The sequence below is a fragment of the Silurus aristotelis genome (genome assembly GCF_946808225.1).
Source record: "Silurus aristotelis genome assembly, chromosome: 5".
Lineage (NCBI taxonomy): Eukaryota > Metazoa > Chordata > Actinopteri > Siluriformes > Siluridae > Silurus > Silurus aristotelis.
Window position 1 is genome coordinate 9,884,707 of NC_139578.1, and position 15,232 is coordinate 9,899,938.

General features: G+C 40.1%; 1 protein-coding gene across 7 annotated transcripts in view; it reads right to left on the reverse strand.

Annotated features, from left to right (window-relative positions):
* Window positions 1-9,450, reverse strand: part of smarcd3b (SWI/SNF related BAF chromatin remodeling complex subunit D3b) — a 50,537-nt gene extending 41,087 nt beyond the window's left edge. For 3 of the 7 annotated variants that reach the window (XM_083542001.1, XM_083542007.1, XM_083542000.1), the window contains exon 1: window positions 9,148-9,450. In XM_083542001.1, coding sequence (XP_083398127.1) covers window positions 9,148-9,159 — 12 coding nt within the window. In that variant the 5' untranslated portion in view covers window positions 9,160-9,450. The remainder of the gene's footprint in view (window positions 1-9,147) is intronic. The other 4 variants (XR_014533759.1, XM_083542008.1, XM_083542006.1 and 1 more) reach the window with 3 other exon arrangements.
* Window positions 9,451-15,232: the final 5,782 nt, after the last annotated feature.

The window sequence follows — 15,232 nt, forward strand, 5'->3', positions numbered from 1 at the left end:
GCGACCCTGTGTTTGAAGCTCATTTATTCCAGTCGAGAGAAAAAAAAAAAAAAAGATTAAGAACATTTATATCAAACCTAAACCTGAATTCAGGAGACCTGAGTGTGATCTTTCTTATTTAAAAATGTGAACAAAAAAGCATTTGCTTCTTTCAAGTCGAATTCTAACAAATGGCAAAAAAAGCTGGAAAAAAAACGGATTTTGGAAACAACAAAGAGCCCTGCGAATAAGGCCACAGGAGAATTTAATTTCTCACAGTTTGGAAGCCTAGACTGAGCTTTACCAAAAAAAGAAAAAGAAAAGAAAAGGCGCATTCAATAATCATCTCTCGGCTGTGCCTACCCTCTTGCTAAGCCTTCTTAATGCACTTGAGGTGTGAAAGAGGGGAAAAAAATGTGGGTCCTTGAATACTAATGAGACATTTTCTATTTCTTTCTTTTTTCTCCATGCCCTGCCAAACTGACAGATTGGGAGCCAGTGAGGCAAACTAGTGTGATCCTTTTCAGGTGTTGCGGGCCCCTCTGGGACTGTCTCTGTAAAATACACAAAGCCCCGGTCTCAAAGACGCTTCTGGGGCTGGATACAACAGACCTGTACTTTCACATCAGCTTGCCCTGATCCATTTGTGCTAAACTGTCCGTGGTATAATCGAAAGCCTGAATAGCTATGCACAGTCAGGTTCAAGTGTGTCATGTTCATGTTCACACCATGTTGCTTAGATTATAAAAAGTATTATTGTTTATAGCACAAACTTGTCTTATATTTCTTATAAGTGGCATATAAGACAATTCAGAAAGTAAACAAAAACACTTTAGATTTTATGAAGATTCAGTTCTAGCATGCAACTATACAAAATTTGTGCGTGGGGCAATTGTGTGACTATATATAGCGTAATTTTTGGACTATAAAGCGCACCCATATATAACCCGCTACCGCTGAATTAGACAAAGATTTTTATTTTAAACATAAATAAGCCGCACCTGTCTATAAGCCTGTATACATTGAAACTAATGAACTTTACACAGGCTTTAACGAAAGTCAGTGACTGTTACACGGTGTAACGAGTGAAATATGTTGTGGCTCCTTTAAGAGCAGAGCAGCATTTTTCCGGTATTACTGCATGTGTGCAAGACCTAGGAATATGTCCTTATTATTTTCTGATGCTCATTTCTAAGTTTCTTTGACTAACCCATGGCTGTTGCCAAGAAAAAGAAAAAAGCATGTGTTTTGGAAACCGGTCTGTGCTTATATGATTTCTGTTGCAACTGGAGTTAGCAAGCTCTCCCTTCACCCAGACTCAACACGTTACAACGGCTTCTATCTAAACAGTAGCCGACCAAGAAAGTCATTGTTTACAGCCTCCTTACTTTTACAACTATTTCTCTCTGGAGTTTACCTTTTGGCATCGTCGGCCGTTTAAAAAAAAAAGTTTTTTCTCCCGATGCCGTGCAGCTCAGAACACAGTTTTTCCGTTTCCGTTCGAAAATTTCATTGGTCTAATGTTATGGGGTTCAGTTTTTTGGCTTGAAGTTTGTGAACCCGGGAAAAACCCAGGAAAAATTCATAAATAAGCCGCTTCGTTGTTTAAGGGTTCAAAACGTGGGAAAAAAGTAGCGGCTTATAGTCCGAAAAATACGGTATATATAAAATAGTGAACAGTGCTGATATTGTTACATATGCTACCCGGACACTTTCTAAGGAACACAATCGCATAGCATTAAAATATCAAGCAGATACCGGACAAGAGAGCCAGGTAATGTTCAAACACCACAAATAAAAATTTCATCTTTAACTGTGGCATGGTTTTAGTAAAAGATTGGCTGCTTCAAATATTTTAGGAATGGAATCTTTTAAGTTTTGTTTAAAGAAAAAAAATTTCTGGAAAATAAAAAATCTAAATCCAGTGAGTAGCCAAACTGGTTCATACTGACAGGAAGGCTAAAACAACACAAAATAATCACTCTTTATATCCCCGATGAGCTGTATCAGATGTTGCCCACATTCAGTTTTACTCCTGGCAGCCAAGAACAAAAGCACACTGGTCCTTTTCCCCATTCTGTAGGTTTGTTTAATTAAAGCCTCTGACCTGGGTCTACATAATGCCATGCAAATGGGCAGTTGGCTATGAATATGTAAATATAAATCATGCACTTTTTTGAAAATGATGTGAAATGGAACTGTGAATGGAATAATATCCACTGCAGACAAAGTAAAATGCAGATTAGTCAAGATATTTACAGCACATAATAAAATATTTATGCTTTCTACATGGGAGTAGTTACACAAAAGATATGAATCTGGATTATATTGAAACAATAGATGAACAAGATGATCTAAGCCTGCTGGAATCCAGCATGTACTCATAAACACCTCTATTAAAACACTTATAGAGATGTTCTGCTAGTATGAACAGCATAGAAATGTGATCTGCCCATTATCTGTCTTCTGAAAGCAGCAGACAAAGAGAGAATATTGGCTGCGTAATTCCATGCGAAAAAGAGCTCATGCACTCGATGTGTCTTTAACCTTCAGCGAAAGAGGCAGTGCAGGCGCCGCACATTCCACTGGGGTTGTTAGATGTTAATAATAATAAAAAAAAAAAAGTCCAAATAGAATCTAAGTGTAGAACTGAGTCTAATAATTATAGATCACAAGCACAATTCATGGCTCTGTGAACGGTGTACCAGAATTTGCTTCTAGTTAACTATTAAATACAATTGCTGTATCAGCAGCTTGCAATACAGTATCATGCAAAGTGCAGTGATCTCATGTTACACATTTCATTCTTTCAACTTATTTTTGAAATATACCATATGACATTGGATTTCTATTTGGAAATATATTCATGAAAAATAAAAAAAACTGAATTAACTTTCTTTGCATACACATTAAACCCCTACACATTTTCGGAGCGATTTCGCCCCATGCTTCTTCGCGGGTTTGCTCGAGGTTGATTAGGCTGTTTAGACAAAAATAGACCAAATACTGCCACAGATTCTTACTGGGATTGTGGACTTTGACGGGGCCACTGTAAAAGATTTACCTTCTTGCTTTTGAGCCATCCTAATACTCCTCTCCTCCCTTGAGCTTGGGATTATATTTCTGCTAAAAGATACTGTACAATACCTATCAAACTTTAAATATTCTGCAGACTGAAGCAGACCCTCATGCAGTATTTCCCTATATTTTGCTGCATAAATTTTTTCGATCATTTCTAACAAGATGTTAGTCACTACTAATGATAAGATATCCCCACAGCATGATGTAGCCACCACCATGCTTCAAGCTTCATGGGTTGAGGCATGGAAAACTTCTCTCTATATAAAAAAAAATCTTTATATTGGTTTCATCTGACCACAAAATATTTTCACACATTGCAGCTGGTATGCTCTCATAATTTCTGTTACGCTTTGAGTGTCTTTGATGGTATTTATTAGAAAAACAGCTCCTTGCTGGTCTAATCCAAGCCAGTGCAATGCTCTTGATACGGTGCACCATCACAACACTATCAACATGCACTAGACTCTGTAGCTCCATTAACGTGATTGGTGGCCTGTGACGTATGTGTTTTGTTGTTTTTGTTCTCTCTCCCTCTCTCTGTCTCTGTTTCTATACTGCCAGTAGGAAGCAATAGCCACCACCTGTCATCAACGATTGGCTGTAATTTCTGATTGGAGGGTGTGAGGGACTGGGGGCTGGGCATCTTTACAACTAGCAAATGTGTCAGCGTACGATGAACTGTTTGTATTCTGTCTTCTTATGGGATTATGTTAAATTTAAGATGTTAATTTGGGACAGAGTTGAGTAGAGAGAGGGTGCTGTTTTTCTTTTGGATTTGTTTTCTCCTGTCTATGTTAGTAATGGAGTTTGGGTATTTTGATGTTTGTTTTTTATTGGTCTTTTGGTGGGTTAGTTTTTTTATTTGTTATTAGGTAGAAGTATTAGGTTTATTCTGGCCTTAGCTTCATCTCAATGTCACTTAACACTTCCCTGCATAAGCTTAATAAATATGTTATACTTATAATTTAGTTTTTTATTTTTAGGTTGATTACTGCTTTTATTGCTGACGCACACACACAAACTCCATTTTCATTCTGTTACGTGACCTACCCTCTCCTAGACTTGATACGGGAACGTAACATGGCCTCTCTGTATCTTATCTTAAAAGCCTCTTTCTTGTTTGAGTTTTGAGAGGTGTACTTTTCTTAACACTGGCTGGCTGATGTGATGCAAACTTCTGCTTCCTGATTATTGATCCAACTGTGCTCACTGGGATATTCAAACGCTTTTATATTATTCTTTATCCTAATAATTTTCCTAGATTCACTGCAAGTTCAATAAAGTTTTTATCCATCAAATGTGACAGGAACATTAATTATTAATTGGAGGACTTTAATAGTAAGGTTCATGGGTACAATTTCTTTTACCAGTGTGAAGCAGGTTTCAGTGCAGGGGCTAAAGCTGCAGAACAGATATTTCATTTTTTTCCCTTATATTTTCCAACCCAAATCCAATGTCACCTTACAATAATTTTGATTCAATGTATAAAAAAAAAAAGTCAAACCGAATGAAATTCAAATATATTAATAATCAAGGATCTGAATTCTCCAGGATCTGAATTCTGTAGCTGCTGTATATGACAGGAACGTATATTCTACAATAAACATTTAAGGTTTTGTGACATTAAAGACTAACTGTGGACTTCATTGTCGTTATGGTCTTGCAATAAAAATCTTTTTTCCACTATCTCAGGCACCGCGCATTCCTGCGATGCACTTTTGCAGAAGTGATGCGAGTTAGATTTAAATCCAGCCTATTCAGCTTTTCTGATGAGACGCTACACCAGAGACACACTACTTACGCAAGTCAGAATTCATGGTTCACTGTGACATCCTGTTCAGTGTTCACTTTTGTTTATAGATTGTACATTTAAGGGTGAAATTGTGTAATGACCAGAACGTTCCTTCGGCATTGCTCCCTCTTTTCAGGAGAATGTCTCCAGATGGTGTCACAGTCTAATTTGCATGTTAATCTAACTGGCACGCTCATCTGCATAGCAAAAATTATTACATGATGGAGGACAATTTTCTAAAAATGTTTAGAACCCAATAGAATGTTGCTTTATACGAATAATGTGGATTATTGGGACACACGACTTGTGTGATTCTTCCCTTAATCTGTTACCACAAGCGTGCAGGCACACAATTGTCTTTGGATGCGATAAAATATAATTTTCCCTTGAACAAGGAGACTGAAACTTGTTCCAGCATGACAAAGCTCCTGTAAATAAGCCAGCTTCATGAACATATGGTTTACATGACTTAGAGTGGAAGATCTTGAGTGGCTTACTATAGAGCTCTAACTTCAACCCTACTGAATTAATTGGAACACTGACTAAACTTAAAATCCTTGTGGATGAATGAGCACAAATCTCCACAAGCACACTCCAACATCAACTGGAGCATCTTCCTGAAAGAGTGGAAGTTATTGTCACAGCAAATGTAAAGGCATGTTCAAAAAGCACATACGAATCGTATGATCATCAGTTCAAATCATCTGCTTTTACTAGCAAGAAGAGAGTTTATAACAGCCAAGAATAGAGTTTAAAGCAAAATGCATAAATGAATGAACAATCAGAGATCCGTCCACGGGAACATCAGCTTGTGCAAGTGCAAATCAGGCATGCTTCATAAACGGGTAACTAACCCTGCTCTTTCATCTTGAATATCTAGCAAATGTGATCTGGTAAACGTCTGATTAAAATGTCACAAGATAGGCCACCATTTTTTTTAAATATTAAACTCTGTCAACCCTCTCAGCAAAACATATCACTGCGATACCAATTACAGAAGTACAGTGGAACCCAACATATACCAACAATAACGGACAGTGAGAGTGTGGAAGTTTAAATAGGAGCTGTTGATGATGCTAAACGAGCACCATATGTGCACGATTAAAGCCGGGCGCTTTAGAGAAAGCGGCCGAGAAAACACCTGACACGCTGAAGGGGGCCAAAGGGGGCGTGGCAGGTGGATTCCTGACAGATAAACATGTACTGTATGTATTTTTATAGCATGCCTTCATCAAACAAAACGCGGCAACGCTGTTGTGTAAAATAAACCTTCAAAAACACGTGCATGCACATTGTCATTTATTAACGCACATCATGTACATAAAGAAATTTCAAGCACGTTAGTATATTGCCACCATTTTGATTTTCGTTTATCTCGATCATCGGTCACCTCTATGCTTTTTGGCGACCCCCTAGGACATTGACATAACCGGGTTCCACTGTATTATTATTATTCAGAGCTATTATATCGTACACACTACACACATCCATGACCATATTAAATCACTTCATTACTTCACAAACTGTTTACATGCTGTTTTTTGCACAAACCATTTTGTTTACATTTTGTCTAATTACAATGTTTACTCCTGGAGTGTTTAAAGGCTCTGGCATGGAGAAGCTGGTGCTGGATCTGTGATGATCACAAATGTTAAGCTCAGTAGCTCCTAGTTTTATAACCATAATGACTGTATAAGACTGTAGAAAGAACATTACTTATAATCTTATACTCCAGTACTCATGTTAGTTCTCACTCTCCAGTGTTCTGTACTGTTGAAAGATTTATGATCAAACTCTTGATGTCACCCAAATGAGGATGGGTTCCCCTTTTGAGTCTGGTTCCTCTCAAGGTTTCTTCCTCATAACATCTAAGGGAGTTTTTCCTTGCCACAGTCGCCACGGCTGCTCATCAGGGATAAATACACACCATTCACCTCAACTGTTGATTTCTGTAAAGCTGCTTTGAGACAATGTCTGTTGTGAAAAACGCTATAGAAATAAGCTTGACTTGACTTGACTCCTGTACTCAGTTCTCTTTTACACACCGCACTGTGTAATTATACAGCAGGTTTACTGGCGGCACTATTTTGTGTTTTGTGTATTTGTCCTATTCTGTCTTGTGTTGTCTTGCACTGTTTACACCAGGTTGCACACTTTATGTGGCGAGGACACTTACTCATGTAGCTTTTATGTTGTCTATGTAGCACCAGGGTCCTGGAGGAACGTTGTTTCATTGCATAAAGCTAACAAAACGATAGTTTTTTTTACAGCTGCAGGTTATCCAGGGTGAGAAATACAAACAAGAGACAACATTGATTTCCACCATTTCCCACATAATAAAAAATAAAAGGAAATGTTTAATGGCTATAACAAAGTGCGTTCATATGGCAGAAATTAAATACAAGTGTTCCGTGAAGTCAAACACACAGACTGTGAGTTATCTTACCGTGAAGTTACTGCAATTGTCGTCAATGACCAATGTTTACAGAAAAAGCGTGACACAAATGCACATTATTTACCTTTGGAGAGGTCTAACTGACATAAGATGAAAAGGTCCAGATTTAGTGTCTAGAGTTATATACACCTCCACTCTTCTGAGAAGGCTTTCCACTAGATTTTGCAGCATAGCTGGAGGGATTTGTGCCCATTATCTACAAGAGCATTAGTGGGGCACTAATCACTAGTCAGGCACTAATGTTAGGTAAGGAAGTCTGGTGTGCAGTCAGTGTTCCAGTTCATCCTAAAGGTATTTCTGTTATTTGAGTTGAGGTCATGGTTTCATATAGACAATTCAAAATGTTCCACTTGACACACTAAGTCTTCATGGAGTTAGGGATGTGATGAAACAGGTTCGGGTTTCTTGGTTCCAGTGAAATGAAATTGCAATTCTACAGGACACACAACTTTCATACAGGATACACAACCGTGTGCTTTCAACTTTGTGGTTTGTAGTGGTCAGGCACTTTTTTGCCGTCTAGCTAAATTCTTGCAAACTTTTGCTTTGGTTCGGTTGCCATGTAGCTATATGCTTGCAACATCACCCCTTGTTCCCATTTTAGATTAGTTTAATTAATCGAATAGAGTTTCATTACTTGCTAGTGAGTGTCATAAGGGTAGGGTTTCCTTGTGATAATATTTCAGGCCATACTCCTTCACCTTTCCAAGAGACAAACAAGCAATAGATTATTCAGTTTAATTAATCAAATGTTAATTAATATATAGTGTCTGTTAAGTTCATTTTAATCGATCAAACATCCCTGATCAAGCAAAATCTGGAAAAAAACTATTTAGCAGCTTGACCAGTGTTTCGGCAGCTAATAGCCGATAGTCAGACCGAGCTGGATGTTTTAGCAGGGTAGAGTTATATAAGTACCATAAAATGCTCAGCACTGGGGATTTTGCAGTGAGAGATGAGGTCAGAGAAAGAGTAAAATGGATGGATGAGTAATCCCACCACTCCAGCAAACCTTGTATGTTTGTAAGAGGGGGTATAGAAGAGAAGGCACAGGTGCCAGGCCTGTTGCATACATTACAGCATTGTTTAAGGATTTGTGATCAAGATTGTATAAAGGTCCTGAGGATTGCATCTGGTTCATGCAGATCGGAAAAGTTACGAATGGTTAATATTGGGGGGGGGGGCGTGGCTTGCATGCCTTTTTTTTTTCTTTTTTTTTAAGACTTGAAACGACAAAAAATGGCCAACCGTGTGTTCCCTTTTCTCTCTGTCTGTTTTTTTTTTCACATAATCATGATAGAGCATAGTGTCCAAATGAGCGTGCGTTTAATGTGTTACGCACTTGACATGATGCAGAAGATGATGCAGGATGAAAGGATGAGGACAGGCACTCTATCGGTGACACTAGTGCATGCCTGCTAGTGTACGACTAGACAAGCCGCAGAGCTGCTCTACATTCCCGTTTCCTGTAGCCTAATTACATACAGAACGGGATTACAGGCGCTCGAGCCGACCAGTGTGTATGAACACCTCCGTACAGGAAACGCAACACTCCTTTTTTTCCTTTCTGCAGCTTAGATTTGTTTTTCCATTTTGTTCCCCCATTTTCAGCTCAGAAACTAGATCCAGTGTAGAAAAAGCAAAAAACTCAGCAGCGCACTGATCTGGCAAAGCGCCTCGGGGATCAGCGTGGGCACAGGGCTGGCACACGCACACACTCATATACACACACACACACACACACACACACACACACGCACGCACTTTCCGAATGCACAACAGGCATGCCACATGTTTGGTTCCATCGTATAGAAAAAGCCCAAACCAATGCATTTCCTACCTTTTTCTCCATGGCAGTGACGGCAGTGAAGAGACGGCGGATGGGAACGTGTGTGTGTGTGTGTGCGTGTGTGCACGCGCGCGCGTGCGTGCGTGTGTGTGTGTGTGTATATGTGCGTGCGCGCGCGTTCTCCGGAGCTTTTCTTACTCGTTCGCAATTTTCTTTTCCTTTTTCTCCCCCCCCCCTTTCTTTTCCTTCTCTGTCCCCTCTTCCGCGCTGTACCGGGTGCACGCTGAAGCGCTCAACGACCCCGAGATGCCAGAGCGCACGCGCGAAACATCCGCGCTCAACTCGGCAACAACGACGTCCACGGGGATGCACACAATCAGCACTTTATACATCCAGGAAACCGAAATACATAAAACCCCGAGATTACCAACTCACACATCAACTGTCATCTGACATTATAGAATAAATGCAACTTTATTGTAATTTTATAGCACAAGTACACAGAAACGTTATGCAGTTTAGCATCTGCCATAAGAGCACATAGGAGCAAGTGTGTCTGACAAGTGCTAAAAATATGTAAATGAATGTACAGAAAATAAATATAAAGGCTCTGTATAGAAGTATGGGCTATATGAATTTATAATGTGTTTAATGTGTATTTATAAACATGGCAAAACATTATGACCACCTGCATAATATTGTGTTAGTCCCCATTTTGCTGCCAAAACAGCTCTGACCTGGCAAGCCATATACTACACTAGACCCCTGAAGGTGTGCTGTGGTATCTATAACGCCAAGATGTTAGCAGCAGATCCTTCAAATCCTGTAAGCTACATAGGGCCTCAGTGGAGCAGATTTGTTTGTCCAGCACATCCCACAGTTGCTCTGTTGGGAATTTGGGAGGCCAAGTGAACACCTCACTTGTTGTGCTTCTCAAGGCAATGGTGCATTATCCTGCTGAAAGAGGCCACCGCCATCAAGTACTATACAGTCTTTCTATTAAAGGGTGTACATTGTCTGCAACAATGCTTTGGTAGGTGGTACGTGTCAAAATAACATCTGCATGGATAGCCAGACCCAAGGTTTCCCAGCAGAACATTGTCCAAAGCATCACACCGCACCTTCTTCCCATAGTGCATCCTGGTGCCATGTGTTCCACAGGATATCCACGTGATGTAAAAGAAAATGTGATTCATCAGACCAGGCCAGCTTTTTCAATCACAACCAGGAGTATCAAACGCATATCGAGTGAGGGCAGCGGCAACTTCTGTTTGTTCACGAAGTGCTCTGTGTGTTTGTGTTGTCTGTCAGATAGTTTGTCAAAAAAAACTAAATAAAAAATTAAAGCAAGCTAAAAGTTTAAGCACACTTTTTAGCTGTGCACTCCTCTCTGCCCCCGCTAAATTATGGAGGGGTGGGGGGGATATACATACAACTTGTGTGTCACTTGCTTGGGAGCGGAGCATGCGAAGTTGGTTCTTGAGGGAGCCAACTGTGGTCACTGTGTTCTGTTAAAAGCTTCTTCTGTATTGTTTAAAGACTATAATCACACTCTTGATATCACCCAAATGAGGATGGGTTCCCCTTTTGAGTCTGGTTTCTCTCAGAGGTTTCTTCCTCATAACATCTAAGGGAGTTTTTCCTTGCCACAGTCGCCATGGCTTGCTCATCACTATACGGGACTTACTGAGGATCAGGACTTAAAGGGGTGCGCAGCACCACTCTATCCGGTGCACACCCTGTCCCGGCCCTCTCAGGAACCTGGTCCGTTAACCCTGCCACCCTCGGTGCTTCAGTGCACAGCCAGCCCCAGCCTCCTCTCTTTGAGATCGGTTTGCATCCTGGGCCGGTTGAATGAGGCAGCAGACACCCTGTCGAGGCAGGGGTTGAAACCCGGGGAATGGCGGCTCCACCCCGAAAGTGGTGGAGCAGATTTGGGAGAAATTCAGAAGAGCCCACGTGGATCTGTTTGCGTCTCAATAGACATCGCACTGTCCCCTCTGGTTCTCCCTAACTCCTCCAACCCCGCTGGGGCTGGACGCCATGGCTCAGACGTGGCCGAGGCAGAGTCTGTATGCCTTCCCCCCCATCTTGCTGCTTCCAGGAGTTCTGGAGACAGTTCGCCGGGACGGAGTCCGTCTCCTCCTGGTAGCTCCAAGGTGGCCGAGCAAACCATGGTTCTCGGACCTGGTTGCTCTCCTCGAGCACCCTCAATAGGAGATTCCTCTGAGGAGGGATTTCCTTTCCCAGCTCGGGGGTGCCATATTTCACCTGTGGCCCCTGAGAGGGCACAGCTCCGAGGTTCTGGTCTCTCCACCAAGGTGGTAAAGACCATTCTCAACTCCAGAGCTCCCTCCACGAGGAGGTCGTATGCCACCAGGTGGCATCTGTTCTGCTTATGGTGTGAGCACCACCAGCTGGATTTAGTTAATTGCCTGGTTGGTTCAGTGCTGGATTTCCTCCAGGGACAGTTCACCGTCCACCCTAAAAGTCTACGTGTCCAACATTTCGGCTTATCATGCCCCCGTGGCTGGGCAATCTCTGGGCAGAAGGGTTAAATCCCCAAAGTGCCCTCGGTCATCCCACGACCCGTAAGATTACAGGCATTCTATCCTCCTCCATTCCAGGCCCCAGACCAGGAGAAACTGAATCAACTCTGTCCAGTGCACGTCCTTCTCCCTTACATAGTATAGTATAGTATTGTTTAAAGACTATAATCACACTTTTGATATCACCTAAATGAGGATGGGTTCCCCTTTTGAGTCTGGTTTCTCTCAAGGTTTCTTCCTAATGACAGCTAAGGGAGTTTTTCCTTGCCACAGTTGCCACGGCTTGCTCATCAGGGATGGATGCACACCATTTACCTTAACTGTTGATTTCTCTAAAGCTGCTTTGAGACAATGTTTGTTGTGAAAAGCACTACAGAAATAAACTTGACTAGAGTAGCGGGAGAAAAAAATGAATGACTTGACTAGACTTACAAAAGCTGCCGCTGCCCTTATTCGATATGTGTTTTATACTCCTGGTTGTGACGTCACCCCACCGGTGATGGCTAGCATAAAATTTTTGACTGATTACACAAATTATTTCAGAGCGTGAACACTCGGGCGTGTTCCCAAAGCGTTTCGACGCAGCGTCTTGTTCCTTCAGGGAACTAGGGTTACATACGTAACCTAGAAACGTTCTACACTAATACCTGTGGATGGAGCTGTTTTACTCTGCACTGGTATGTACACTGGGGTACACTGGGGTGTACATTTTACACCACAAATTCCCCAAATTCAGTTCACAAAAAAAAGCTGATTTGACCAATGATTGTCCAAGTGCTATCAAAAGTAAGTAGAAGAAAGTATAAAAATCCACTGCCTTTTATGCCTTGTTGGATTAAAACAAACTTACAAAAACCTTGAACTTATTTACAGCTATAAAAGAATTTAGGTAAAATAATGATATTCATAGTAAAGTCAACTTGGAAACAAGAAGTGGGACACATTATTGGCATAATATTGGGAGCAGAAACATATTTAGCAAGGACATTGATGAATGAATGCGCTTAAATTACTCACATGCTACAAACTGGTAAAAAATAATTCAAGATAATTTTTTAAATACAGTGAAAGATTCATGCTTCTTACTAGGAAGTCCGTGTAGGATCTGTATGCCTATTAACAATCAATGTGATGAAGAAATTTTTCATTCTGGTGAAAGGTTCTCAACATGTGGAAACATTATTGTGGATAGAAAGCATGCAGTAAAGATTAAGAACTATGTGGAAAAAATGTGAAAACGAGTTCCTCATTCAGCTTAGTGGTGCCAAGATGCTCAAAATCTTCTCCAGGGACATATAGGTATTCATGAAGTCTGTATGTGGCCACCTTTTGGAAGGTTAATATGACCAGTGAATCTGTGCTTACCAAACAAATTGTTTTGTCCGTTTGGTCGACGCCCCAGGAATTAATCAACTCACCTTAAAGTTCACAAAGACATATTTTCACCTGCACTTCCACCAGCTTCCTTTGTTAAAAAAAATTAAATCTTCTGATCATCAGCCATAACATTAAAACCACCCAGATAATATCGTGCCCATTCAAAACAGCTCTGACCCAGAAAGCTATGGCCTCCACAAGACCTCTGAAAGCACCAATCTGATAACAGAGATCTGTTCATTCCTGTAATTTATAAGGAGGGCCCTCCATGAAACACAAACCTACTGAGGCTTGATCAGATTGAGATCTGAGGAATTTGAAGGCCAAGCCAACACTTTGAACTCTTTCTTATGTTCAGGAATGGTTTGTGGAACAATCAATGCAGTGCATTATCCTGCTGAAAGGTGCCACTGCCATATGTACACTTGATCTATAACAATGAATTTTTAAGCGATCTATGTAGGTGATACATCTCACATTCATGAATGACAGGATACAAAGTTTCCCATCAGAACATTACTCAAAGCATCACACTGTTAATAATTCTGGCTTGCCTACTTCACATAGTGGAGCCTGGTGCCATTTCTTACACAGGTAACAGTGTATGAACTTGGCCTCCACATCAGAATCAGGCCTCTTTCTTCTGTTGCACCCTGGCCAAGCTCTGATGCTCCCATGCTCATTGTAGGTGCGTTTGACGTTAAACAGGGGTCAGAATAATCACTTTGATCAGAGGCTATGTAGTATGTGGCTATGCAGTAAGAATTATCCTTACAGGTTTTTGCTACAGTAGCTCTTTTGTAGGATTGGACAAGACAATCTGACCTTCGCTTCCCTGTTGTTTCACCTGGTTGTTCTTCATTGGACTACTTATAGTAGGTACTTACCACCCCATACAAAAACACCACACAAGACCTGCTGTTCCAACTTGCCCCATTTTTAAGTTGCTCAGACTTTTACACTGAACCATTTTTCCACCTCCAACACAAGTACTGACTGTTCATTTAGTGTCTAATATATACATTTCTACTGACAGGTGCAACTAACAAGATTATCAATATTCATTACTTCACCGGTCAGTGGTTTAAATGCTAAGGTTGATCAGTGTACATTTTCATCTTATGAATAATTTTTTTTTTTTTTATATTATATGAATTAAAAAAACAAAAAAACCCCCAGTATTTTATACTATTAGATAAAGATTTACAGGATATTGGTTTATGCTAACAAATTGAGCAAAAAAAAAAAAAAAAAAAAGAAGTATTATTTAAAGCATATACAAAAATACTGCCACACTTGTTTTACTAAAAAAACAAACAAAAAGTAACGAACGAACAGTGAATCAAATTTCGGTATTCCACAGAGTAATAATCAATAGAAATTTTTAGAATACATTCCTGTTAACCTCCTGAATCTGGTTGGTCATTTTGTACATCAGCATGCAAATGTACTAAACTACAATGTACTAAAAGTATGATTTTCAGGTACTTAACACACCCTGTGGTATTAATGTGTAACTATTTTTATAGTTATATCTTAATCACAAAAACTTATACAGTTGACAATCTACAAATATCAAACTACTTTTCTTTATATTTACATTATAATGGTGCAGCTTTTAGTCCAAAGATTATTGGAATAAGTCTCAGGTGTCAATATTGTTTAACAGTTTCCATTATGGTTTCCTTGCAACATTATTCCTTGTAAATTTAAGACAGAGATTAAATGAGACGCCTGTGATCAATGTCCCACAGCATTAAATGCAAACAACAGAAAAAAAAAATGTTCTTCAAATTTACATGTAACTGCTGGGTTTGCTTTGAATTATTCTCTGATAACAGACTGACACAAACGATTTACTCCTTATTTAATGAACTTCCCTGCTTCGGTTCAGTCTATTAAAGTGTTAAATGACCTGCTATTGGCCTCTGATCAAGGCTGTGTCTCCTTACTTGTGTTGGAATAAAGGGAACAGCTCTCTTTTGGTGTTCTGCAAGGATCTGTCATAGGCCCACTGCTTTTTTCTTTATATATGCTGCATCTGGGTGAAATTGTACATAAACATGGTATTTCATTGCTATGCTGACGATGCACAGTTGTATGTTTCAGCAAAACCAAATGAGTGAGATCAGCTTAACAATGTTAAAGAGTCTGTGAAGGACATTAGACGATAAAAACGACCCAAACGCAAAAAAAAAATATTTTTGAAT